Below are 26,313 nucleotides of genomic sequence, written 5' to 3'. Positions count from 1 at the left end.
TCCTGTCCCCCGGACAGTGGAGTGGAAGATACATTGTTTTATTCACATTTTTTTTGCCAAGGCAGATTACAGTAGCTCCAGGCACTGTTCAAACAATCAACTTCATGTCCTTAAAGCTGTGTCCAGTTAGGCACATTCCCTGGAGCCAGTTCAGAACTAGCTACCACATCAGCGAGACCTGTAAATTGGAACTGTGAATTGAGTTTCTATTGCAGCAAACACGGAACAGACTCTCGCAAGTCAATGCAGTGGAGAATTGTTAGTGGCTGTGAAACTTTGAATGATCTCGACACGTGACTGAAGCTACTGCTTTTAGGCTGTAGATTATAACGGGCACAATTATCAGGAATGGGAGGGGTTGAGTTATTCACAGCCTGAGGTGGGGCAAGGTGAGTTGAGGCGGCGGTGAGGTGTGGTGTGGATCTTTGGAGGCAGAGAAGCAGGATGGCCTCAGTCAGACGGCGAGGTTTGCGTTGTTTGAAGGGGGAATAGCCAACAGTAGCTCGCTGGAATGGCTAAAGGCAGCATTATCAACTTCACCCCACACACAAACACATGAAACAGGAGTAAGATGAGAGCATATGGCCCCTTGAGCCTGCTCCCACCATTCAATACGATCCTGACTAATGGGGGCAGGAATCAATGGTTCACTCTTAGTCCCGTAGAAAGACATGTTTGTTTATTCACACACAGACGGAAACAGCCACACACTCAGACAGACAAAACTTAGTCACACCCTGAGTATCATGTGCAGTTTTGGTCTGTTTTCCTAAGGAAAGATATACTTGCCATAGAGGGAGTGCAACAAAAGTTCGCTAAATTAATTCCACTCTCCCACCCGCTTCCACATATTCCTCGATTCCCCGAGAGACCAAAAATCTGCCTATCCCAGCCTTAAGTGTATACAACAATGGAGCATCCACAACCCCCTGGTGCAGAGAATTCCAAAGATTCACAACCCTTTGAGTGAAGAAATTTCTCCTCATCTCAGCCCTAAATGATCTGCCCCTTATCCTGAGGCTGTGCCCCCGTGTTTTAGACTCCCCGACCAGCGGAAACAATCTCTCAGCGTCCACCCCGTCAAACCCCTTCAGAATCTTATATGTTTCAATGAGATCGCCTCTCATTCATCTGAACTCCTGAGAACGTGGGCCCAATTTACTCGCAGGACAATCCTCTCGGCCCAGGAACCAATCTAGTGAATCTTCACTGTACCGCCTTCAGTGCAAGCACAGTCTCCCTTAAACATGGAAACCTAAACTGCACACAGTATTCTAGATGTGGTCGCATAATAGCTGGTGCATTTGTAGCAAGACTTTCCTACTCCTGTACATCAATCCCCTTGCAATAAAGACCAGCGTGGTGTACCTGCATGCTAACTTTCGATGTTCCTTGTCTGAGTACATAACTAGAGTAGACATCTTCTTCGCCATGCATATCCCAGATCGGAAAAATAGTAAAAACTGGGAAATAAGAGTACTGGTCCGAACTGGTCTTGTATACCTTAAAATGGAACACCAGTAAAAACTGGGAAATAAGAGTACCGGTCCGAACTGTTTTTTCCTGTTGGCAGGACTAGTAACTTCAAAGTTATAAGTCCAAAACCCCATTTTGGGACAGGAGTTAAATTTTTGTCTTCACCAGTGAACTGAGAGATAGTCTTCTCTTTAACCTGTTGAGTGTCTCAAGCTGTAATCAACCCCAGTACATCAGGAGAGATGACTGGGTGAAGCAGGGAGTAGTAGTTAATATGAGAGCCAAATGCTACGTGTAAAATAACAAGATAGCAGCTCTCATATTCATTGCCTGCATCCCTGCCTGCTCAGGTCTCAGTGTGGACCTGTAGATGATTTCAATGTCGGATGAATCCTGTGATAATTTGCTCCATCGCTCTGAGGTGTGTTATGACCAGGGTGGGAGGGGTGCGCCGTCTACCTAGGCCCTTAGCTTCGAGTTCCTCCATCCCCAGCACATTGTCCTACCTTGAACGGACCGTTCCTCTGTTTTATGTCGGACATACTGCCTATCTGATACTGGGCGGAGTCAGCGCACGGGCCGAGGGTCGGAAGGTCTCAGTTCGAGGATTTGAATGCGGGTTTTTGTCAAAAGTGGCCATTGAAGCTGTCGGGTTGTCATGGCAACCGAACTGGCTCACTAACGTCCTTTCAGGAAGAAAGCCTGCTGACCAGGCCTGGCCTGGCCTTATTTGTGAGCCCCCAGTCCCACAGCAATGCGGTTGACTCTTGACTGCACGCTGAATTGGCCTACCACCCCCTCAGCTGTTTCAGCACCTACTCAAGCGTGGACAATGACTAAAAAAGCAAGCAGTGTACAGTGGTTAGAACATGCAGTCCCCATTGTTTTTGTTTAATCAGCTCGGTGCCAAACTCTGTCAATGTACGGCATAAAAATACAGGAAATCGTTTCCCTGCTATTTAAAAACTGGGCAATCTGTGATGATGATAAAAGGCTTGTTAGAAGATTTATTTTTATTCGATTTGACTTGATTTCAGGATCTGCCTGGCCTGTGTTGCAGTGTTTATCTGTCGAGTGCTTTCTGCCTCTTCTCTTTACATTTGAGCCCCATCCTGTGTCTGAGCAAATGCTGAGTACCGATGCGAACACGTGCAGTGTATTTAATATGTGAACGGCTTCTGAATGACCAAGTCCCATTCCCCTATTACTGCTGTGCTTTGCTGGTATACACTGGCTCCTGGTCCAACAAGGCTTCGGTTTTTAAATTCTCCTCCTTGATTTTCAGATCTGTCCATGGCCTCATCCTCTCCCTACCTGTAACCTCCTCCAGCCCTACAACCCTCCGAGGTCTCTGAGCTCCTCCAATTCTGGTCTCTTGTGCTTTCCCAATTTTAACTGGTCCATCACTAATGTCTGCACCTTCAGCTGTCTGGGCCCTGAGCTCTGGAATTTTAAAAAATATATTCTTTCATGGGGTGTGGGTGTCGCTGGCTGGGCCAGCATTTATTGCCCATCCCTAATTGCCCTCAAGAAGGTGGTGGGTGAGCTGCCTTCTTGAACCGCTGCAGTCCATGTGGTGTAGGTACACCCACAGTGCTGTTAGGGAGGGAGTTCCATGATTTTGACCCAGCGACAGTGAAGGAACGGGTGATATATTTCCAAGTCAGGATGGTGAGTGGCTTGGAGGGGAACTTCCAGGTGATTCTGTTCCCATACTAATTCCCTCCCTTAGCATCTCCGCCTCTTTCTCCACTTTTAAGGCTCCTTAAAACCGACATCTTTCACCAGTTCCGGATATCTCCTTACGTGACTCGGTGTCAACTTTTGTTTGATGATGCTTCTGTGAAGCGCCCTGGTCCGTTCTGCTTGTGTAAAAAGTCGCTACACAAATGCAAGCTGTTGTTGGGTGTCCCAGGGTTCCAGCTGTGATGGATGTCAACAGGCTGAGTCTGTTCGCCTTTTTAAAATGGATTTGGACAATCTCATGGGGCCCACAGCAAAAATAAACTCCCTCTCTCTCTCTCACTAAATCAGCGCTCCTTTATCGAGGACGTAAGGATGATTTATTTGCGAAATGCAAAGATTGGAATGTGCGATTCCCCTCTGGGGTTAGGGTTACAGCCCATTACTGAACCAGAAGAAAAGAAGCTTTATGTTCGATGTGAAAGGTTTAAATAAGCTGCTCTGTCACGACTTGTTACAGCCTTGGGAAAAAATATTATTCATTCGCGATTTTCTTTCTTTGAAAAACAGAGGTTTATTTCATTCTTAGACTTAAAGCGGGTGCCTGAGGGAACCCGTGCTCCTCCCCGCTCTCCCCTTAGGTGGACAAGCTCTTGAGCACATCTTAGTTTCAGTGTTTCCACCCCAAATAAGATGGGAGTCAGCTCGTTAAACCAAATTTGTACTCACTGGAACGTTTGGGTTTCTCATGACATAAGATGTCATGGCCCCATCATTAGACCAGAAGACCTTAAGACATAGGAGCAGAAATTAGGCTATTCGGCCCATCGAGTCTGCTCCGCCATTCAATCATGGCTGATAAGTTTCTCAACCCCATTCTCTCGCCTTCTCCCCGTAACCTTTGATCCCCTTACCAATCAAGAACCTATCTATCTCGGTCTTAAATACACTCAATGACCTGGCCTCCACAGCCTTCTGTGGCAATGAATTCCATAGGTTCACCACTCTCTGGCTAAAGAAGTTTCTCCTCATCTCTGTTCTAAAAGGTCTTCCCTTGACTCTGAGGCTGTGCCCTCGGGTCCTAGTCTCTCCTACTAATGGAAACATCTTCCCCACATCCATAGTGTTGCCCCACGTTGTGTGGTGGTGGCATAGCGTTACTGTCACTGGGCTAGTATCCCAGCAGCCCAGGGTAATGCTCTGGGGACCCAGATTCGAATCCTGTCACGGCTAGATGGTGAAATTTGAATTCAATAAAAATCTGGAATTAAAAGGCAATGACCATTGCCAATTGTAAGACCCACATAATGGAGGACATGTGGGGCCATCCCTACCTGATTTGACCTACACGTGACTCCAGCAATGTGGTTGATCCTGTAAATGCCCTCTGAACAAGGGCATGCAGGTCCAGCCAGTGACACCCACATCCTATCAGCAAACATCAAAAAAATTGAGAGTCCAATATTACATCTGACTATTAGAGGAACCTCTGTTTTCTCAAAGGGTATTAATTACTGAACTATTAATTTCACTTGCTTCCGTTTTGTTTAGAAGGATATAGGGCATCGCATTTATACAGTGCCTCTTAAAACGTCTCACGGTAACTTTTGCACGAGGGAATATCAGACAAGTTTGGCACAAAGCCAAAATAGGGAGATATTAGGGCAGGTTACCAAAAGCTTGGTGGTAAGAAGCATCTTAAAGGAGGCAGAGAGGTGGACACGGTGAGGGAGGGAATTCCAGGGTTCAAGGCCCAAATATTTAAAGCTTGGCAGTCTATGGCGGTGTGACAAACAGCGGGGGATGGTAGGGTTGTTGACCAGAGGTGTGAGGAGGGACTTGAACATGAGATTTCAAAATGGGCCCATTCAGGACGTGGGGGCCAGCGTGGTTTACTGGGCACAGGTTGGGTTGGGGGGGTGGTGATTGATAAACGGGACGGTGAGTGTTGGATATGGCGACCCGGTCAGCAACCCTGACCTTGTGCGCGTGAGCAATCCATGCACCTCCACCGATAATCTCGTCATTTCACCAGTAAACAGGCCGTGTAGCTTCATAGGTGTTGGAGGGGGTGAGCTGCAGTTCAGCCTCTTAACACTTTTGTAACACACCTTCTAGAACATCAAAGTATAGATTCTTTCTCAGTAGATATTGTCGATGTGATTTAGTGGACATTCCCCATATAATTTACTATATCCCCCTCTCGTTTGGCTCATGTTGAAGTCAGCTGGGTTGGAATATCAGGGAGTTAATTCCCAGAGGATGTGGGGGAATAGGAAATCTTGTCCATTAACCTGTGCACTTCCAGCGTGCACTTATAACTGGTGAGCACTTACTCCGAAAATAATCCCCATTAGGTCTTGGCATATGCTAATTTACAAGCAGGCTTAACTGGCATTTTTAAAAAGCATTCTTCATTAAGTGCATCATTATAAACAAAGTGAATTCCCTCAGCTTTGAATTGTAAATGTTTAATTTTGTTAAAAGTCTAATTAAAACCTTCCTCCAGACTGACCTTCAGTCGTCACAAAGAAATCTGTAGAGAAAGGAAAAGCTCCAGAGGATCTCATCGGAGATGAAGATTTGGAGCAAATACAACTCTCCCGTGTCCCTTACTCAGCCCATCCAAAGTGTCTCTCTTCTCCCGTACCTCAACCTACCCAAAGTAACTCAGCACGAAGCGAGACCAAACACCCAGGGGCACCTTTGCACAGTGCACCAGGCAGATAGCAAACAGAGCTGTCAAAGGGGGGAGAAGGATGTGTGGGGTGGGAAAGGGTCTCCACTGTGTGTTCCTGTCCCCTCCGGTGGGAAACTTCTGTTACAAAAACAACATTAGGCTATGAACTGACATTTTGCCTCTTGCCTTTTCTCGTTATCTATCTGTCTAATGCAGCTCGAATAAGAATTGTAGCAGAAATAAAAATAGCTGGAAAAACTCAGCAGGTCTGACAGCATCTGCGGAGAGGAACACAGTTAACGTTTCGAGTCCGTATGACTCTTCAACAGAACTAAGGAAAAATAGAGAAGAGGTGAAATATAAGCTGGTTTAAGCGGGGATGGGACAGGTAGAGCTGGATAGAGCACCTCATCTTCCGACTAGGCACTTTACAGCCTTCCGAACTGAATATTGAGTTCAACAATTTTAGATCATGAACTCTCTCCACCATCCCCACCCCCTTTCCGATTTGCCCCTTCCTTTTTGTTTTTTCCAATAATTTATATAGATTTTTCTTTTCCCACCTATTTCCATTATTTTTAAATGTATTTCCATCCATTGTTTTATCTCTGCCTTTTAGCCTATTTCGATCCCTTCCCCCCACCCCACCCCCACTAGGGCTATCTGTACCTTGCTCGTCCTGCTTTCTACCCTTAATTAGCACATTCCTTAGATAATATCACCACCTTCAACACCTCTTTCTCCTTTTGTCTGTGACATCTTTTGGTTATCTCCACCTATCACTGGCCCTCTATCCAGCTCTACTTGTCCCACCCCCCCTTAAACCAGCTTATATTTCACCTCTTTTCTATTTTTATTTAGTTCTGTTGAAGGGTCATTCGGACTCGAAACGTTAACTGTGTTCCTCTCCGCAGATGCTGTCAGACCTGCTGAGTTTTTCCAGGTGTTTCTGTTTTTAGAGCTGGATAGAGGGCCAGTGATAGGTGTATTTTTCTTCGATCTTAGAGCTGTAGCAGGTCTGATGACGCCCAAAAGTCAGAAAAGAGTTGAGCGATATTCCCCATCTTGTAGGTGGACCATCTTTCAACCCTCAGTATGACTCTACCCTCTCAGTTCAAGAATTAGCCTTGCCATCTCCCTCTATTCACGCGATATCCTTTCTATGAAATGTAGCTGAAGCTGAACAAAATATTCCAGCTGTGGCCCCATGAAGACAAAACAGAAGTTCAAGGTCACTTCACCTCCTTCGATGTATAATTAAGTCACTCCCCTAGCCATACATCCAAATTCTTAATCATTTTCTTGACTTTGCCTGAACCAAATCTTTTGATGAACTGATTATCAAACCCCTCTCCTGCTTCTGTTAGAACAGAATGGAGGGAGCTTTCATCTCCCACTGCCATGCTTTACCTGACCTGGGAGAAGGTGATGGCATTCCAAGTGCCTGTAATACAAAGATTTCCAGTCCGCAATATTACTATCCCTGGTTTTGATAAGCATAAAGACTTTAATAAATGATCAAATAAAAATCAGAGAGGCATATAAGGGAAAGATTAATCCCCTATTAAACCGTGACTGAGGGACAAGGGGACATTGATCCACAACATGGCTTCAAGACTGATCTCCAGAATATCTGTGATCAGTGCCTGAAATGGTCTTGCAGGTAAAGTGAGGTCAAGACGCAGTGGGAGACTGTGATCTGCTGGGTGGGCTGACAAGCCTCTCTTATCTGTATATTACCTTGGCTGTAGGTCTGACTGAAGCAACTTGCCATGACTTCTCGATCGCTTCCCAACCCACCACCTCCACCCACCAGAAGAAATGGGGCGACAGGCGTGTGGGAACATTGGAACAGGGGTACGCCATTCAATTTGAGATCAGGGCTGACCTGTATCCGGACACCATCCTTGGCCCCGTATCTGATATTACCCTCGGCTAGCCGAAACCTATCAATCTCGGATTTCAAATTATTCATTGAACTGGCACCTACTGCCTTTTTGTGTCGGAGAGTTTCACACCTCCACCGCCCTCTGAGTGAAGAAGCGTTTCCTAACTTCCCTCCCAAACGGCTTGGCTCTGATTCTAAGGCTGTAACCCCTTGTCCTAGATTCCCCCACCCACAGAAAAACGTTCCCTCTATCTCTACCCCCTTTCAAAATGCTAAAAACAGCAATCAAATCACTCCTTAACCTTCCATGTTCTTAGCTTTATGTAATTGTAATCCGCCATTCAGCCCTTCGAGCCCTGGTAACGTTCTGGTGAATCTGCTTTGCACTCCTCCCAAAGCTAACATACCCTTTCTAGGACGTGTTGCTCAGATCTATACACAGTTACTCCAGATGTGCTCTAATCAGGGCTTCATATAGCTGTACTCCCTCCCCTTTATATTCTAGCTCTCTGGTTATCACAGATATTCCTGAGACCAGTCCTGAAGCTGCATTTTGGATCTATGTCCCCTTGTCTTACAGTTATGGTTTAACTGGGGATGGTGCTCAAGATTAATCTTTCCCTGACATACCTCTCTCATTTCACCAGCCTTTCCGATTAGTCTTCCTGCACCTGCCTGACATGTTAGAGTGAAATGTGCGTTTCGATCCTGACATCTGTTTGGACTACCGCTGTCCCTAGCTTCTTCACCATTTAAAAAAAAGACTTGGATCTATCAAAAAAATAAGACGACCTCACATCTGCGTCGAAATCTGTCTGCCGCAGTTATACCCACTCGTTTAATGTAGAAATATCCCATTATCATTAATGCTCCCACTTACATCATTGATGTCGCCAATCTTTGCATCATCCTGGGTAAACTTGCTATGAGACTCTTCAGCGAATCCGTGGGCCAGGATTTTTCGCTGAGTGGGTGGGCAGGCCCGACCCGCTCGAGCGTCACATGATGTGCGGTGTTGCCGGGCGAGCGTCCCGACGCCATCGCGCACTCGCACGGTATTTCAGTCGCTGGCCGCGCACAGGGAGTTGGCAGCCCGCCGATCATTAAGAGGCTTATCAAGGCCACTGACGATCCAATCGATTTAAACCTTTTCGCTGCCCGTCCAGCCTTGCGATAGGTGCGGTGGGCGACAAGGCCAAAGCGGCCTTTGCATTTTTAGTGAAACCTCATCCACGGGCGGGATCCGTCATTAAAAAAAAACTTTCATCCTAATTTCTAATATGTCCCTGCTCAGGTGACAAGAGTCACACGAGGGGGACATGTTTTTTGTAACACCTTAAAATTCTTTCTTTTCTTTTTTCAAAACTCTTCGTCTCCCTGAGGCAGCTCTGCGCCACCTCAGGGAGCTTTACCAGTGCGCACCCACACGCATGTACACAGTTCGGGCTCGCCCTCCTCCCCTCCCCACGCAGGTAGCGCCGGGCACTGCCACTCGCAATTCACTCAGGGTAGGCCTTCATTGACCCGCCCGCGCGAAATCGCGGTCTGGCTCCGACCGCGGGCAGCGGTTGGCTTTCTGACCAACCCAGCCTCACCTGCCGGACGAGGGAAAAACTCTGGACCCTGAATAGCTGAGGCCCCAGCACAGATCCTTATGGGGCGCCAGTAACCTCCTGCCTCCAATTCAAGTACTCACTCATTTACCAATCTTCGAACCAAGTCAATCATTCGCCTTCAATTCCATGAGCCTGAATTTTAGCCAGCAATCTCTTGAGCGGAGAGTCACTGAAGGTGAACACCAAAGCGCCTGATAGTCCCCCTCCAAGCCATACCTTATCCTGACTTGGAAATGTATCACCGTTCTTTCAACGTCGATGGGTCACTCCCTTCCTGCCAGCACTGTGGGGAGTACCTTCACCGCACTGATGTCAGTGACTGACCCACCACCACCAAGGAACGTCTAAGGATGGGCAAAACATTTCAATTTAGCCAAGGATAAACTGTCAGGTTAAATTACTGGACACCAATACATCTCATTTCTTTAAAGGCGCATGGGCAGGTGACGCCCTGCTCCCACATGACAGCCCACGTTGCTACTAACTTAAAAGAGGATTTCAGTTGAATTTCTTGCAACAATGACTGCGACGCACACATGCCAAGCATGGATTTGTTTGGAGTGAGCATTGGTAACATGAACAGCAGGAATTGCTGACTTCCAGAGCAGGGGGATTCACAGAATCACACAGTGCAGAAGAGGCCCTTTGGCCCATCGAGTCTGCACCGGCACGTGAGAAACACCTGACCTACCTAACGAACCCCATTTACCAGCACTTGGCCCATAGCCTTGAATGTTATGACGTGCCAAGTGCTCATCCAGGCACTTTTTAAAGGATGTGAGGCAACCCGCCTCCACCACCCTCCCAGGCAGCGCATTCCAGACTGTCACCACCCTCTGGGTAAAAAAAGTTTTTCCTCACATCCCCCCTAAACCTCCTGCCTCTCACCTTGAACTTATGTCCCCTTGTGACTGACCCTTCAACTAAGGGGAACAGCTGCTCCCTATCCACCCTGTCCATGCCCCTCATAATCTCGTACACCTCAATCAGGTCGCCCCTCAGTCTTCTCTGCTCCAGCGAAAACAACCCAAGTCTATCCAACCTCTCTTCATAACTTAAATGTTTCATCTCAGGCAAGATCCTGGTGAATCTCCTCTGCAACCCCTCAGATGGGAGTTGTCAAGAGGGAAATTATAGGCAAAATATGCAGTTTTAAACAAAAATGGTTTTAAAGACGTTCAGAAATTGTCCATTGCCCTTTACAGCCCCTGGACTGTGAAAATCAGGTGTAGGTTGATGTAAAACCGTGAGGCCCATTGTTTGATGACATATTCTTACTTGCTTCTTTGCTTCATGTTCTTTCTAGCTAATATATTCCGTTTGTTAAAATCACAAGCAATGTCTGGTCAGATCCTGGTTCAACATTTAGTGTCGTTCAGGGGTCCAGGGGATGAAGTTATAATTTCAGGACAAGGGTTTTGAATTTCATAAAGCAAAACAAATGTCAAGAAGATTGATGTTGCTTTCGCTGATTTGTAAATTATGTGCCAAACCAAGCAAAACTTTTCAATTTAGCCAAGGATAAACTGTCAGGTTAAATTACTGGACACCAATACATCTCGTTTCTTTAAAGGCACATGGGCAGGTGACGCCCTGCTCCCACATGACAGCCCACGTTGCTGCTAACTTAAAAGAGGGTTTCAGTTGAATTTCTTGCAATAATGAGGCCGTCTCTCTCCAGATCACTTGTCTGCAGTGGGTGTGTAAGAAGGGCACTGTGCTGGTGGGGGTTAAGAGTTGGTTCATGGGTCATTGTGAGGGCAAGTGCTGGACATCAACGTTCCCAAGGCACATAAGGCTTGTGGCCTTAACTTCAGACACCTCACTGAACTTCCCGCGCTGCCATCATTAACAACAACAACTTACGTTGGTGTAGCACCTTTAAACGTAATAAAACACCCCAAGGGTCTTCAGAGCGTTGAGAATCAAGACAAAGTATGATACCGAGCTACAGAAGGAGTTATCGGGTGACCAAAAGCTTGGGCAAAGGGAAAGGCTTTTTAAGAATGGTCTTAAAGGAGGAGGGTGAGGTAAAGAGGCAGAGAGGTTTAGGGAAGGAATTCCAGAGCTTGGGGACCAGGCAGCTGAAGGCACGGCCGCCAATGGTGGAGAATTATACTAGGGAATGCGCAAGAGGTCAGAATTAGAGGAGCACAGAGATCTTGGAAAATGATGGGATTGGAAATTATTGGGGCTTGTTACATAGACTGCCATATGGCCTATTGGAGCAGCTTGTGTATAGGTTAACACTCAGAGTGAGTTACTGATCTGACCCTCTCTGCTATGGAGTGCACCTGCGCTGCTTCCCCTCAGGTGTGTACCTCTCAGCTCCTCGAGCCACTTCTGCTCAATCAATGATTCAACTCGATCAATGATTGACCAATATCTTAACCTGCATTGGTCCTGGAAATTTTAATACCTTCAGGAAGCGAAAGGAGTATAGAAAATTCTGGAAACACTCAGCAGGTCTGGCTGCATCTGCGGAGAGAGAGAGAGAGAGAGACAGAGCTAACATTTTAGGTCACTCTGATGAAAGGTCAACATGATCTGAAACATTAATTCTGCTTCTCTCCCCACAGACGCTGCCTGATCTGCTGAGCTATTTTATACTGTTTCAGGTTCCCAGCATCTACAGCATTTTGTTTGTCTAAGTGAATACATGTAGTAATAAACGCATAATACACCAATGGTATAGGGAACGTGTGTTGGGAAGAGGGGATCATATTTTATTTTCTGAGACACAGCTGTTGACCCAGCAAAGATGAGGGGATTGAACCTGCCATACCTCCCTGCTCTTCATGTTCTTGATACGCTGGGTTAGCTGCTGGGTATTTTGGGCACTTTATTTCTTGGAGACTGGGCTATTGAGAATACATATTATCATCAGAGCCCTCAGTACTCCAGTGGGTGTCCTGAAAATGAGGCGAGAATAGAGGTTCATTTACCTTTGATTCTATTAAAATTGAATTGCGAGAGCAAAAAGACCTCTTAAAAAGTGACGTCCAGGAAGAGAAAGGTCGGTATTTTGGTCATTTGATCAGAGCTGAAAAGCCTCAGAGATCTCCTCAGGAGGGCAGTAGAGAGAGGGGTCGGATCTGGGTGCAGTTGGATGAGGGACGTCCCAGAGCGGTTGCAGACGAGCGACACTGGACGCGTGGGGACCGGCGAGTGTGATGTACCAGGGGAGCAGGTCTCCTGGTCGGAGTAGCTACCAGCAGGACAGGGTAGGAGGAAAATCGAACCCAACTATTGAAGATGTATGAGTGGCTCCCAGGCATTCGCATTCAAGCTTGGAATTTGCATATTTGTAATGAGATTAACCATGAATTTTACAGCAGAGAAACAGGCCGTTCATGTTTATGCTCCACATGAGCCTCCTCCCACCCCACTTCATCTCACCCTACCTTCTATTCCTTTCTCCCTCATGTGTTTATCCAGCTTCCCCTTAAACGCATCAATGTCTGTCTCAACCAGTGCTGGTTACCTGGGTATTATGTCCTGTTAACTCTAGTGCAACAATACCGTGACATTCTGCTTGACCCCAGTAGTGGCCTCAATGTTAACCTGTTTCTATATTAAACTGGTTTGAGTGAAAACAAGCGATGGAAGTAACAGAGTTAAAGGTGAGAGTGAAGGTGGTTCTGTGATGGATTGGATTGCTCTTAGTGAAAAGGAACTGATATGGAAAATTGCTTTGGTATCTGACAGGACTTAAAGGAGAAGATGAATGAATTGTTGCCACTAATCCCAGTCCTCGATCAATACAAATCTGATGCCAGACTGATCCTGAAGTTAAAGGAAGAAGTTCGGAACCTGTCTGTGGTGTTGCTGGGAATCCAGGAAGAAATGGGTGCCTATGACTATGAGGAACTCCAGCACAGGGTCATGCTCCTTGAGCAGAGACTCCATGCTTGCATGCAGAAACTGGGTAAAGGCTTCATTCTAAAAGTATTAACGTTGACGTAGTCACTTCCCTTGTTTCTCTTTTATGGTGCTCGAGTTTTAAACAGCTTCAGCAAAGACCCGCACAGGCACGATGGGCTGAATGGCCTCCTCACAAGTCTGGTCGGTAAGGGATCAGCACTGGTTTTGCCTCGATCATACCCCTTGGCACATTTAAAGTGCCAATCTCCTGGATAGCCGCCCTCCCCCACTCCTCCTTCCCCTCACACCACCCTTCCCCCTGTCCTCCATGAAGTGGGGCGTAAAACAAGCTGCACATTCTCTACCATCCATTTCTTGGTTTCTTTAAAGACCAAGTCTTTTTTTTTTTATAAGCTACCTTGTCAGCTTTTGGCCTGTTTCCCAAGTTGCTTTGTGAGATTCTCTTGGACCTTCCCAAAAGGGATTGGATGTTTTAATAACCCCATGCACCCACCGAGCGCATTGCAGATTTATCCACTGTGCTTTCTTCTCCTCCAGGCTGTGGGAAGCTGACAGGAATCAGTAACCCCTTCACCGTCCGAGCATCGGGCTCCCGCTTCGGTGCGTGGATGACCGACACTCTGGCTTCCAGTACAGAGAACCGGGTAGGTGGACGACTCGGGTTTGGTTTCCAGGGTGAGGGGATGTGGCAGACCAGGAATATGGGCTGGGAGACAGCAGCGTTGGGGCTTACACCAGCTAGTTACACATGTGACCAGCAGAGGGAGACCAGTCTCGGAGTTTACTTGTTCATTTAGTAAACTGGGTGAGACGAAGAGTATGAGCAAGCTGGAACATATGCTACTGATGGGGTGATTTGAAGAAGATTTAAGAGTGCAGTATTGGTAAAGGAATGATTTCTCACCTATTTTTGACCCAAGACTCGTTCCATGCACAGTGGAGCTGGTGAATATTGCTTCCGATTGCTCCCTGCAGACGAGCGGACATGCCTTAGGCGCAATCCTAGCAAATTGTGCAAAGATTGGGAGGGATGGAAAAGAAAGAAACCATTGATTCCTGCAATGCAACAATAACCACCGTTCCAAAACTACTTCATTGGCTGCGAAGCGCTTTGAGACACCCAGTGATCATGAAAGGCGCTTAGTAATGCAAGTCTTTCCCTTTCTTTTAACCCTCCAACCCATTGTAACTATTGGACAAAGACGTGAAGATAATATTAAGTAAAAGCATCCAAATAGTTTTTTTTCTCATCACAAGAAATCAATTAGAGGCCATTATGCAACCAACATTTGAAGTTCAATGGATCTTACCAGTCACAGGGTTATACTAGTGAGGTAATTGGGCACACTCGTGGATCTGGGGTTGTACAAGTTTGACTCTGCTGCCCACTTTACAATACCGTTCCACACTCATTAGTCACCCTCACTTAAGTACTCAATGTTTGAGCTCAGATATTGGCCATGGAGATCGATTAACCATAAGAAGGCAATGCAGGGATAGTCTGATCCTCATACAAATTTAAGAACAGGAGCAGGCCATTTGGCCCCTTGAACCTGTTCTGCCATTCAATTAGATCATGGCTGATCTGTATCTTAGCTCCATCCTCCCTGCCTTCGTTCCAAAAACTTTAATACCCAGATCTAACAAAAATATATCGATCTCAGTCTTGAAATTTTCCAACAGATTTTTGGGGAAGAGGGTTCCAGAATTCCACTGCCTACTGAGTGAAGATGGGTTCCTGACATCTCCCCGGACTGGCTCCGCTCTAATTTTAAGGTTATGCCCTCTTGTTCTGGACTCCTCGCACTCCCCCAACCCCCCGCACTCCCCCCCACCCCCCGCACTCCCCCCACCCCTCGCACTCCCCCTCACCCTCTTCCCACCCAACGGATTTAGTTTCTCTCTCTCTCTCTTTGCCTTACTGGACTCTGTAATCATCTTAAACACCTTAATCAAATCAACCATTAATCTTCTACATTCAAGGGAATGCAAGCCTAGACAATCCTCGCTTGATCAAGCAACGAGATCATTTGCTCTTGCTTGAACTAGAGGATCAAAGAGACTGCAGCAGAGGGGACCTTCCTCGCCTGTAGGCTAGCAGTCCAGCTGTAGCACCTTCCTCGCCTGTAAACTATCAGTCCCAATGTAGTACCTTCCTCGCCTGTAGGCTATCAGTCCCGCTGTAGTACCTTCCTCGCCTGTAGGCTATCAGTCCCACTGTAGTACCTTCCTCGCCTGTAGGCTACCAGTCCCGCTATAGTACCTTCCTTGCCTGTAGGCTAGCAGTCCCAATGTAGTACCTTCCTCCCCTGTAGGCTATCAGTCCCACTGTAGTACCTTCCTTGCCTGTAGGTTATCAGTCCTGCTGTAGTACCTTCCTTGCCTGTAGGCTAGCAGTCCCAATGTAGTGCCTTCCTCCCCTTTAGGCTATCAGTCCCACTGTAGTACCTTCCTCGCCTGTGGGCTCAGTCCCACTGTGGTACCTTCCTCGCCTGTAGGCTGTCAGTCCCACTGTAGTACCTTCCTCACCTGTAGGTTATCAGTCCCAATGTAGTACCTTCCTCCCCTTTAGGCTATCAGTCCCACTGTAGTACCTTCCTCACCTGTAGGCTAGCAGTCCCACTATAGTACCTTCCTCGCCTGTGGGCTCAGTCCCACTGTAGTACCTTCCTCACCTGTAGGCTGTCAGTCCCACTGTAGTACCTTCCTCGCCTGTAGGTTATCAGTCCCGCTGTAGCACCTTCCTCGCCTGTAAACTATCAGTCCCAATGTAGTACCTTCCTCACCTGTAGGCTATCAGTCCCAATGTAGGCTGCTAAAAGGCCTAACAGGTGAGCATTTTGGACCCAGGGTAAAAGACGCCTCACTTAACTATACTTTCAGGGGTCAAAGCTATTTTACATTGGTGACTATTGGTGGAATATTTCATCTTTTAATCTTTAGGATATCATTCATGTGTAGACCACATTTATTATGCAGTATCTTTCAGAATAGCTTCCCTGGTAATGACCCATTTAGCATTCATGGCGAGTTCCCAGGTAATTAATTTGGCCGTTATTCATGACACTGCAACAGTTCATGTTCTAACTGTGGGATTAATGGATTGTTTTGACACGTTCTACATCAGTAATTATAACACTGAAGGATGCCACTGATGCTAAATTGTTGACTAATCTAACCTCTCCCAGCTGATATTAATTAATATCACAATGTTTCAGTGTCATGTTTATGAGATGCATTGGATTGAACCTTTATGGATGAAGGACTAAGTGATGAGTTACCCTCCCCTGTGTACAGTAAAGGAGTGATATCCCCTCTATTATTCTGGAGTGGGTCTCTCCCGGGGAACCCGGCTCAGGGAGTTGCTGCTGTCGAGTCATGGAATCAGTTCCAGAGGTACCTTTTGTCTATCCTACCAACAGAATAGTTGTAACACACCAGCAAGAAATGACTCTATTGTATCACCTTGTGGAAGGAGAGTTTGTGGTCCTTAAGACAATGGACAATAGGGTTCGGGAAACCAAGTGACTGCCAACAATCGCGCCGAATACGGAATTAGGTGCAGAATAAAAATCCCCCTCTCTTGCCCCACTGAGTGCCACATGCTAGGCGTAGATGAATGGGATGCAGAGTAGAGCTCTCCCTATTACCCCCACCCCGTCAGATACTCCCGCTGCAGGGCTACCTCTGCGCTGTTCTTAACCCAAACCTCAAAAGCCATTCCCTCTAGCCTGCCAGTGCGGCGTTCCATTACGCTCGTGGAATTTCCCGGCTCTGTTGTGGCGGGAGCCGCTGTGGGACCGGACGATCCTGGCGACAGACGGGGGGGCCAAAAAATCCTGCCCATCCCGAGATTTTTGCCAATTCTTTGAACAATTTTTCTGGCGGACACATCATTAACTTGACTCGTAATGTCTCGAGGTCAGTTCAGAGCCTCATTAGCCTGGATTAGATTTAAACCTTAATCCCAGTGACAGGCAGCCTAGTTTGTAGAAAACTTTAAAACCCTGAGCATGAATTTTCATTGTCAAGTTTCTATTCAGAGGAACCATGGTTGCCACTTAGCCTAATCCCAATGTCCTGCTTGTTCCTAACCCTCTTGAATATTGCTCCTTTTAAAAGAATTGATTGACTCGGTTTGTAACAGGGAATTTGCACTTTCAAACCCAACATTTTTCTTAAATAAAAACAAAAAGCTAAAAGCTACTGCGGATGCTGGAAGTCGAAAACAAAAACAGAATTACCTGGAAAAACTCAGCAGGTCTGGCAGCATCGGTGGAGAAGAAATCAGTTAACGTTTCGAGTCTTCATGAAGACTCAAAACGTCAACTGATTTCTTCTCCACCGATGCTGCCAGACCTGCTGAGTTTTTCCAGGTAATTCTGTTTTTGTTTTCCAACATTTTTCTTTCTCTTTTTTGTGACTATCTTCAACTTTTACCTCTCATTGCTGTGCTGTTGACCACTGGGAGCAGCTTACTACCGTTCATCATCTTGAAGACCTTACCCCTAAGCTAGTGAAAAATGCCTAAACTCTTCAGACTCTCTATACAGAGAGTCATTGGTAACGTCCAAGTAAAACCACCCTAGAACTTGCCTGTTGCCTTGTATCTTCATGCAGTGAGGCGGCCAAGACTATGCACAATCGTCAAACTCCAGCCTAATCAAGCTCACGGTCAAGTTAAGCATTAACTCCTCTCGTTTGCACTCTACGGCCTAGATGTTGGCCACCGCCATTTTTGAGCCTGGGGGAAGCTAAGAGCAGGGAGTCCGAGTGACTGAAGGCGTGGCCACCGATGGTGGGGAGGAAGGGGTGCGCAAGAGGTCAGAGTCATGCGAAGGTGGAGTCTGGGGGAGAGACTGAAGAGGAGAAACTGCAAAACCGATTCACAAGGCTGATTACCGCAACTGAGAAGGCAGAACCATCAGGAAAGAGTGAACGGACTGGGGCACATTTCTCTAGAAAGGAGAAGGCTGGAGGTGGGGGGGCCGGTGTGGTGGGCTCCTAGACGTCTTTTAAGGTTATGAATAGATTTGGTTGGGTAGGTGGAGAAAAGATGGGATAGATTATAAACTGAGGGCAGACTCATGCACCCCGGCCTAAATTTCCAGGGCAGGCCTGCTTCTGCTCGGTGGGCTCCATGCCACAACCAGGATCGGTGACCACTGCAGCATTGCAGGAGGCACAGGGGGGGAAGGGGAAACCATGGATGCCCCCAAAACCCAAGATGAGTCCGGGATCCTGCTCGAGCTGGGTTGGCGGGCCCCAATGGGGGAAGTAGGGGGGCATGTTGGGGGGTGGGAGGGTGCATGCGGGGAGGGAGGCTAAACTGTGGAGGGAGGGGGTGGCTTCAATTGGCACAGGGGGCCCGGAAAGGAGGCACCCCCTCCCCCACCCCCCAACACCCGCCCCCCCGCACCCCTTTCACTGACCAGCAGCCCGCAGGGTGCACGTTGGGCGCAGGCCTCTCCCGCCACCTGTTTAAATAGAGCGGTGATGGGATGAGGCCCTCAATTGGGCATCATTGCCCACTCGAGGGCCTCCATTGGACTGTGGGCCCCACCCGTTAAACGGCGGCAGTGTCGGGCATGCTGGCAGCGAGCGGGCGTGGTGCTGCCGATTGGCACGGGGTCCGCTCACCTGTTTTCCCACCCGTGGGTGGGTGACCTGTAAAAATCCAGGCCAACGGTTCCACCCGTGAGCGGGTCCAAACCTAGAAGACATGAATGTGAGATGGTCACCAATATAGATCCACGTAGGAATTCAGGAGAATCTTCTACTGCTGAGAATGGACAAGTCGCTACCGCACGGAGTGCTTGAGGCAAGAGAATGCTTGACAAGTACATGAGTGGGGAAAGGACTAGAAGGATAGGCTGAGGGTGGGATGAAGAGATTGGGAAGAGGCTGATGCGGAGCGTGAACCCTGCCATGGTTACCTTGGGACAAACAATTTGTCTTTGTGTCGTAAATTCTATCTAACGTACCCTCTCCTGGTGCCAGTCCTACTAGTTGTGAGTGATTGCGGTTTAATAAATTCGTGGTTGGGAAGAAACGCTGAGGAGACCACTACCCTGGAAGGGCAGAACCTGTTGCAGGTTACACCGTTCTCCAAACCGGCAATCTCGGGGCCGGAGCAATGCCGGATTTCGGGTCGGGCGGTTCAAGGCTGTGGGCGGCTCAGGTCAAGCTGGGTCAGGTGGGGGTCACTCAGAGTTTAGGAACGCAAACGACGATGAGGTTAACTAGCCCAGCGCCACACCGCGCCAATGCAGAGACTAGCCCAATTGCCCGGGTAAGTTATTATTTATTTTTACTCAATGAAAATTGACGCGTGGCATATCCTAAAATGTCCATTTTTCAGACAAGTCCGGGTTTTTTGATGGCCGGATTTGAGAGACAGTAAAATTCAGGCACGGTATATATTAAGCGCCCCGCCGGGCGCCCATTCCCTGTCAGGATTGGCTCCGACTCCCCACGACCCTGAAGTGGATGAAGTGATTCTGGAAAAATGAGCGAGGGAGTACATACCGAGCCAGCCTCCCATTTCTAAAAGCGGACGGAACATAGCAGCTCTGTCTGATAACCAAAAAAAATTAGCAGAAACATTGGGCTGCCAGCCAGTCAGATCTTAAAACCAACAACATGTCGAGCTTATTAGTCAGACTGGTGTGTGGTTAAGCATCAAAATCAGCTTAGGGAATTAATTAATGCTCACTCTTCAACATTGTGCTGATATCACTGTGGAACAGAAAGGGCTTTGAATCTCAACGGATTTGGCCTGAAAGCGCATTTGGCTCCTTCTTCTCTCTATGCAACTCGTTTCCTTGCAAGCTTTGAACAATTATCAAGTTGTTAATTAGTTTCTGGAGAAAACACAAGCCATGATCTGATTGAATGGTGGAACCAGCTCCAGGAGCTGAATGATCATCTCTTGTGTGTGAAAGGAAGACCCCTTGCTTTAGTTCAGCTGAAGGTGGCTTGTCAAGCACTCAATTAAAAACCATTGTTTAAAATTAGTATTTCACCCTTCCTTCCTGTAAGGCGATCTTTTATTTTACTCATCTATGAGATGTGGGCTTCGCTGGCTGGGCCAGCATTTATTGCCCATCCCTTGTTGCCTTTGAGAAGGTGGTGGTGAGCTGCTGCCTTAAGCCGCTGCAGTCCATGTGGTGTAGGTAAACCCACAGTGCTGTTAGGGAGGGAGTTCCAGGGTTTTGACCCAGCGACAGTGAAGGAACGGCCGATATATTTCCAAGTCAGGATGGTGAGTGGCTTGGAGGGGAACTTCCAGGTGGTGGTGTGTCCATGTATCTGCTGCCCTTGTCCTTCTAGATGGTAGTGGTCATGGGTTTGAAAGGTGCTGTCTAAGGAGCCTTGGTGAATTCCTGCAGTGCATCTTGTAGATGATACACACTGCTGCCATTGTGCATCAGTGGCAGAGGGGATTATGTTTGTGGATGTGGTGCCAATCAAGCGGGGCTGCTTTGTCCTGGATGGTGTTAAGCTTCTTGAGTGTTGTTGGAGCTGCACTCATCCAGGCAAGTGGGGAATATTCCATCACACTCCTGACTTGTGCCTTGTAGATAGTGGACAGACTTTGGGGAGTCAGGAGGTGAGTTACTCTCCACAGAATTCCCAGCCTCTGACCTGCTCTTGCAGCCACAGTATTTATATGGCTAGTCCAGTTCAGTTTCTGGTCAATGGTAACCCCCAGTAAGTTGATAGCGGGGGATTCAGTGATGGTAATGCCAATGAATGTCAAAGGGCGATGGTTGGATTCTCTCTTGTTGGAGGTGGTCATTGCCTGGCACTTGAGTGGCACGAATGCTACTTGCTACTTCTCAGCCCAAGTCTGAACGTTGTCCAGGTCTTGCTGCATATGGGCACGGGCTGCTTCAGTATCTGAGGAGTCGCGAATGGTGCTGAACATTGTGCAATCATCAGCGAACATCCCCACTTCTGACCTTATGAGGGAGGGAAGGTCATTGATGAAGCAGCTGAAAATGGTTGGGCCGAGGACACTACCCTGAGGAACTCCTGCAGTGATGTCCTGGAGCTGAGCTGATTGACCTCCAACAACCACAACCATCTTCCTTTGTGCTCAGTATGACTCCAACCAGCAGAGAGTTTTACCCTTGATTCCCATTGACTCCAGTTTTGCTCGGGCTCCTTGATGCCACACTCGGTCAAATGTTGCCTTGATGTCAAGGGCAGCCACTCTCACCACACCTCTGGAGTTCAGCTCCTTTGTCGATGTTTGGACCAAGGCTGTAGCTGAGTAGCCCTGGTGGAACCCAACCTGAGCATTAGTGAGCAAGTTATTGTTGAGTAAGTGCTGCTTGATAGCACTGTCAATAACCCCTTCCCTCCCTTTGCTGATGTTCAAGAGTAAACTTTGTCTCCTCAAGGAGGTGGTCACTCCTACCTGTACTGCCATGGACATATGCACCTGCGACAGGAAGATCAGTGATGACGAGGTCAAGTAGATTTTTCTCTCTTGTTGGTTCCCTCACCAGCTGTCGCAGACCCAGTCTAGCAGCTATGTCCTTCAGAACTCGGCCAGCTCGGTCAGTAGTGGTGCTACCGAGGCACTGTTGGTTACAGACAATGTAGTCTCCCACCCAGAGTACATTCTGTGCCCTTGTCACCCTCAGTGCTTCCTCCAAGTGATATTCAAAATGGGGAAGTATTGATTCCTCAGCCGAGAGGGGGGATCGGTATGTGGTAATCTGTAGGAGGTTTCCTTGTTTGTGTTTGACCTGATGCCATGAGACTTCATGGGGTCCAGAGTCAAGGCTGAGGATTCCCAGGGCAACTCCCTCCCGACTGTATACCACTGTGCCGCCAACTCTGGTGGGTTTGTTCTGCTGGTGGGACAGGGCATACCCAGGGATGGTAATGGTGGGACATTAAATGTAAGGTATGATTCCGTGGGTATGACTATGTTAGGCTGTTTCTCAATTTTGGCACAAGCCCCCAGATGTTAGTAAGGATGCACAACATCATGGTTGGAAGCACACCCACTGATAATTAAGCGGGTAATTAAGCCCATTAAGAAGGTAATTATTAGAGATTATACGTGACCCGTGCACTTTTACGGTTGGCAGAAGGGCCAATAGGCCAGGCGGCCTTCACGTTTTTGCTACACACTCAATTCGGGGCATTCAGGATAAAATGTCCGGGATGCAATAAAATGAAAGATATTTCAGGTGTTATGAGTTCCACTGTCAGTTGCTTGAATTTGCATTACAGAGAGAGAGAGAGAGTTTGAAGCATTTTTCAGTGCAAATTTCATTGGAACAATACTGCGGCTCCTGGAGGTAGCTCTGCAGCAGCTGCCAACATTCAGGGAGCATATTGGAAATGCCCACCTGCACCCTCACCCCTCACTGCTCCGGCCCCTCTTTCCTCTTTCCCCACCCCCACACCCACCCCCATTCCCACCCCCATCCCCACACCCCACCTCAGCAGCGCTGAGCCTCTCTTTCAGTGTGTGTTTCACGCTAGCTGCCAGTTAACTGGCCAGCCAGCGTGAGATGGTGTTCGGGGTCCGATCATGACCAATGTGGAAATCATGGCCGCTTCCACACCCAACAAGCGCAAAATTTAGGCCCAGGTGGGCTTTTTATAACAAATGACAATGGCTTCTTGGTCACCATTAGACTATCGTTTAATTCCACATTTACTGATCGAATTTAAATTCCACCAGCTGCCTTGGTGGGATTTGAACCTGTCCCCACCAGAGTATTATCCAGGGATTTTGGATTGCTAGCCACATTGCCAGCGGTTACAAAAGCCTCTTGTGGAAGGTGTCCCACTCGCCCCGCCTCTCCTCACCTCTCCCCATCGCAGGGTTTCTCGTTATTTGCGAGGCCAGAGAGAGAGAGCATTAGCAATCTGCTTCACAGTCAAGCCAAACTCGTCTTTGCCAGGGATAGAAACCGCGCACACTCCCAAGCAGGTGGTACCGAATAGCTGTGAAAACCTGAGACTGAAATAGAAAGATGTGCATTCATGTCGTGCTTTTCACAAACACTGGGCATCTGAGTTTTACAGCCAATTTTGAACGTGTGGACACTGTTGTAAAGTAGAAAGTGCAGCAACCGATTTGCACCTTCTCCCAAAATCAGCAATGCAATTATGATCAGACAATCCGCTTTTTTTTCAGTGATGTTGATTGAGGATAAATATTGACCAGGACACTGGGGAGAACTCCCCTGGTCTCCTTTGAAATAGTCTACGGGGTCTTTTACATCCACCTACGAGGGCAGACAGGGCCTCATCCGAAAAACGGTGTCTCCGACAGTGCAGGGCCCCCTCAGTACTGCACTGGAACGTCAGCCTTGATTTTAAAAGGAACAACAAACCGAGACCAGCGAGCTTGCTGCAGAACGAATCTGGCATTGTCCGTGCAGTCGTGATACACTCTGCAGATTGGTCAAGCAAGTCGCTGGGGGTGGGGGGGATTCACACAATATCCAAGGTTCTTTCTTAATAAATTCTAAAAAATATTTTGGGACTTGCCTCTGTGAGGAGACAGACGAGGATCAGGGAGCTACAGGGACCGAAGGTGGAGAGGTTTAGCTTGGGGCAAACGTGTAAATGAGTTGATGTTGAATTGGCTGACCATTATACTCCCTGTCAAACCTTCCCTCCCTTGGATCACAGGCTGTGTAACAGGCAGCAGATCTGAAATTTTACACCCAAACTCAATGTTAACCCCAGAGTGTTCCAGATACCACAGCTCCTAAAGTCCTGGACAGTTTGAGTGAATATTTTTGGGGCCACTGGGGGGGTTTGGTTTGAACAAATGATTGACAAACTTTAGGCTGTGCCTGTCCGCCTGGCTCCCTCCCCCACATTGCTCTCTGCTGAAATCACGAGGAATCGGAGATGAAAGAAATCCAATATACAAGGGGCGACCAACAGGTCAGTCAGAATCTGGAAGATTAATACAGGTTAACATTTGGGAGGGACACCCTTCATGAGCATTTAACGCTGGTGCAGGGGGTTCTGTGATCTGGGGGGGCCCCCAATGGTTTTCCAAAGTTGTTTTGGGTCAGGCTTCCCTGCTTAAGTAAAGTTGCTGCATTCAAATTGTCCCTGTTTGTTTTGTAGTTGTGGTACATGGATGGATACCTGAACGGCCGGACTGTCCGTGAGTTCCGCTCCTTCAATGACTTCGTCAAGGGGGAGAAGTTTGTGATCTACCGCCTGCCCCACCCTTGGGCGGGCACGGGCCACGTGGTCTTCAACGGCTCACTGTACTACAACAAGTACCAGAGCAACATCATCATCAAGTACCACTTCCGCTCGCGCAGCGTCCTGGTGCAGCGCAGCCTGGATGGCGCCGGCTACAACAACACCTATCCCTACTCCTGGGGCGGGTTCTCCGACATCGACCTGATGGTGGACGAGAGCGACCTGTGGGCCGTCTACACCACCAACCAAAACGCGGGCAACATCGTCATCAGCCGGCTAGACGCCCAGACGCTAGAGATCCTTCAGAGCTGGGACACCGGCTATCCCAAGCGGAGCGCCGGCGAGTCCTTTGTGATCTGCGGCACGCTCTACGTGACAAACTCCCACCTTGCCGGTGCCAAGATCTACTTTGCCTACTACACCAACACGTCGAGCTACGAGTATACCGATATCCCGTTCCACAACCAGTACTCACACATATCCATGCTGGACTACAACCCGAGAGATCGAGTGCTTTACACGTGGAACAATGGTCACCAGGTTCTCTACAACGTCACCCTTTTCCATGTTGTAAAGACATCAGGTGAATTGTAATGTTTGTGACAGGACACTCCTTTTTACATTTAAACATACCATTATTTAAAAGAGACTGTTCAGTGTGAGTACGCATGGTTCTTTCGTGTTACCGAACAATAAAGTTTAACTTTGAAATGGACAAGTTGGCTGGTGTCTGATTGGATGGCTACTATCCCGTCGATTAAGGAGCTAGGTCAGTCAGTAGTAAGTCCATTTGAACTGTGCTGCTAATTTCGCAGGTGATTTCCATTGTTTCTGTCACAGGCACGATGGACCAAATGGCCTCCAGCTGGGCTATATAAGTTGACGTCTTCATGACTGGTCATATATGGTTCTCCATTCCTACCTTTCTGATTGGCTGTTGCCTGTGGCAATCTTAGGAGACCAAACTGAAGTTCGGCGAAAGAGCATTTTTCCTCCCATTGAGATGCCAAAGTAAGACTCCGAGCCCCACCATGTAGGGCAACACACGCAGTAGGGGGTAAATTAGAAGGTGAGTTCATTAAATTAGAGGTGGCTCCAAAGCTTAGGTTTTAAGCTCTTGTCGAATGTACAAGGAGAGGGAAAACCGAGGACAGTAAGGTCTTCTAAAGCACTGATATCGTGGGAAGAAATGAACATAGGAACCAGGAGGAGGTCATTCAGTCCCTCGAGCCTGTTACACCATTCGATTGGGTCACAACCGACCTGTGTCTTAACCACACCTTGCTTGCTTAGGTTCCTATAACCCTTAATTCACGGGCATAACAAAAAGGTTCTGCAGATGAGTTGAGTAGAGAGGTGTAGTGGATGCTTAGAAGCATCTGCCTTTGATAGAAATTTAGGCACCAATTTTCCCCATTGGACAAAGAGAAGAGAGACAAAAAAGGTGGAATCTTCCAGTTCCCCATCGGCAGGAAGCCTGGGGGGAAATTAATTTGGCGTGAGGCCAGGAATCAGTTTCCCGTTGGCGGGGTGAACTGTCGGAATTCTGTCCCCGGGACTTTAAAGGTGGGTCGAGCTTCCCGATGGACTATGTCGGGAAGCCCTTTCGCAAGCGTTAGCATGTCGTGCATGGCATGTTCATTAAAAGGCCACCTCGGCGGAATTAAATTCCCCCGCCAAATCAAGTCCCCCACCAGTGGGGAGTTAGGACGTTCACTTTTACGACTGTATGTAAGCGGTGTGCACCTGGCGAGGGAGACTTCCTCCACGATTAACAGTGAGTGGCCGCTGCATTGTCCTCTTTGGGGAGTGTCTGTAAAATGCCAGCCTGTGCCCGGGTGGTGACGGCACAAGGCGCGTGAAGGAAGGGAAGGAAGGATGAG

General features: G+C 47.9%; 1 protein-coding gene across 2 annotated transcripts in view; it reads left to right on the top strand.

Annotated features, from left to right (window-relative positions):
* The window catches only part of LOC144668913 (noelin-2-like), a 310,315-nt gene extending 285,167 nt beyond the window's left edge, over window positions 1–25,148 (top strand). For both annotated transcript variants that reach the window (XM_078531386.1, XM_078531385.1), the window contains 3 exons: window positions 13,052–13,271; window positions 13,766–13,872; window positions 24,347–25,148. In XM_078531386.1, coding sequence (XP_078387512.1) covers window positions 13,052–13,271; window positions 13,766–13,872; window positions 24,347–25,024 — 1,005 coding nt within the window. In that variant the 3' untranslated portion in view covers window positions 25,025–25,148. The remainder of the gene's footprint in view (window positions 1–13,051; window positions 13,272–13,765; window positions 13,873–24,346) is intronic.
* The last annotated feature ends 1,165 nt before the right edge of the window (window positions 25,149–26,313 follow it).

Source organism: Cetorhinus maximus, chromosome 28, assembly GCF_964194155.1.
Source record: "Cetorhinus maximus chromosome 28, sCetMax3.hap1.1, whole genome shotgun sequence".
NCBI classification, from domain to species: domain Eukaryota; kingdom Metazoa; phylum Chordata; class Chondrichthyes; order Lamniformes; family Cetorhinidae; genus Cetorhinus; species Cetorhinus maximus.
Note: the sequence above shows the minus strand (reverse complement) of the source record. Positions and strands in the feature narration are given on the sequence as shown.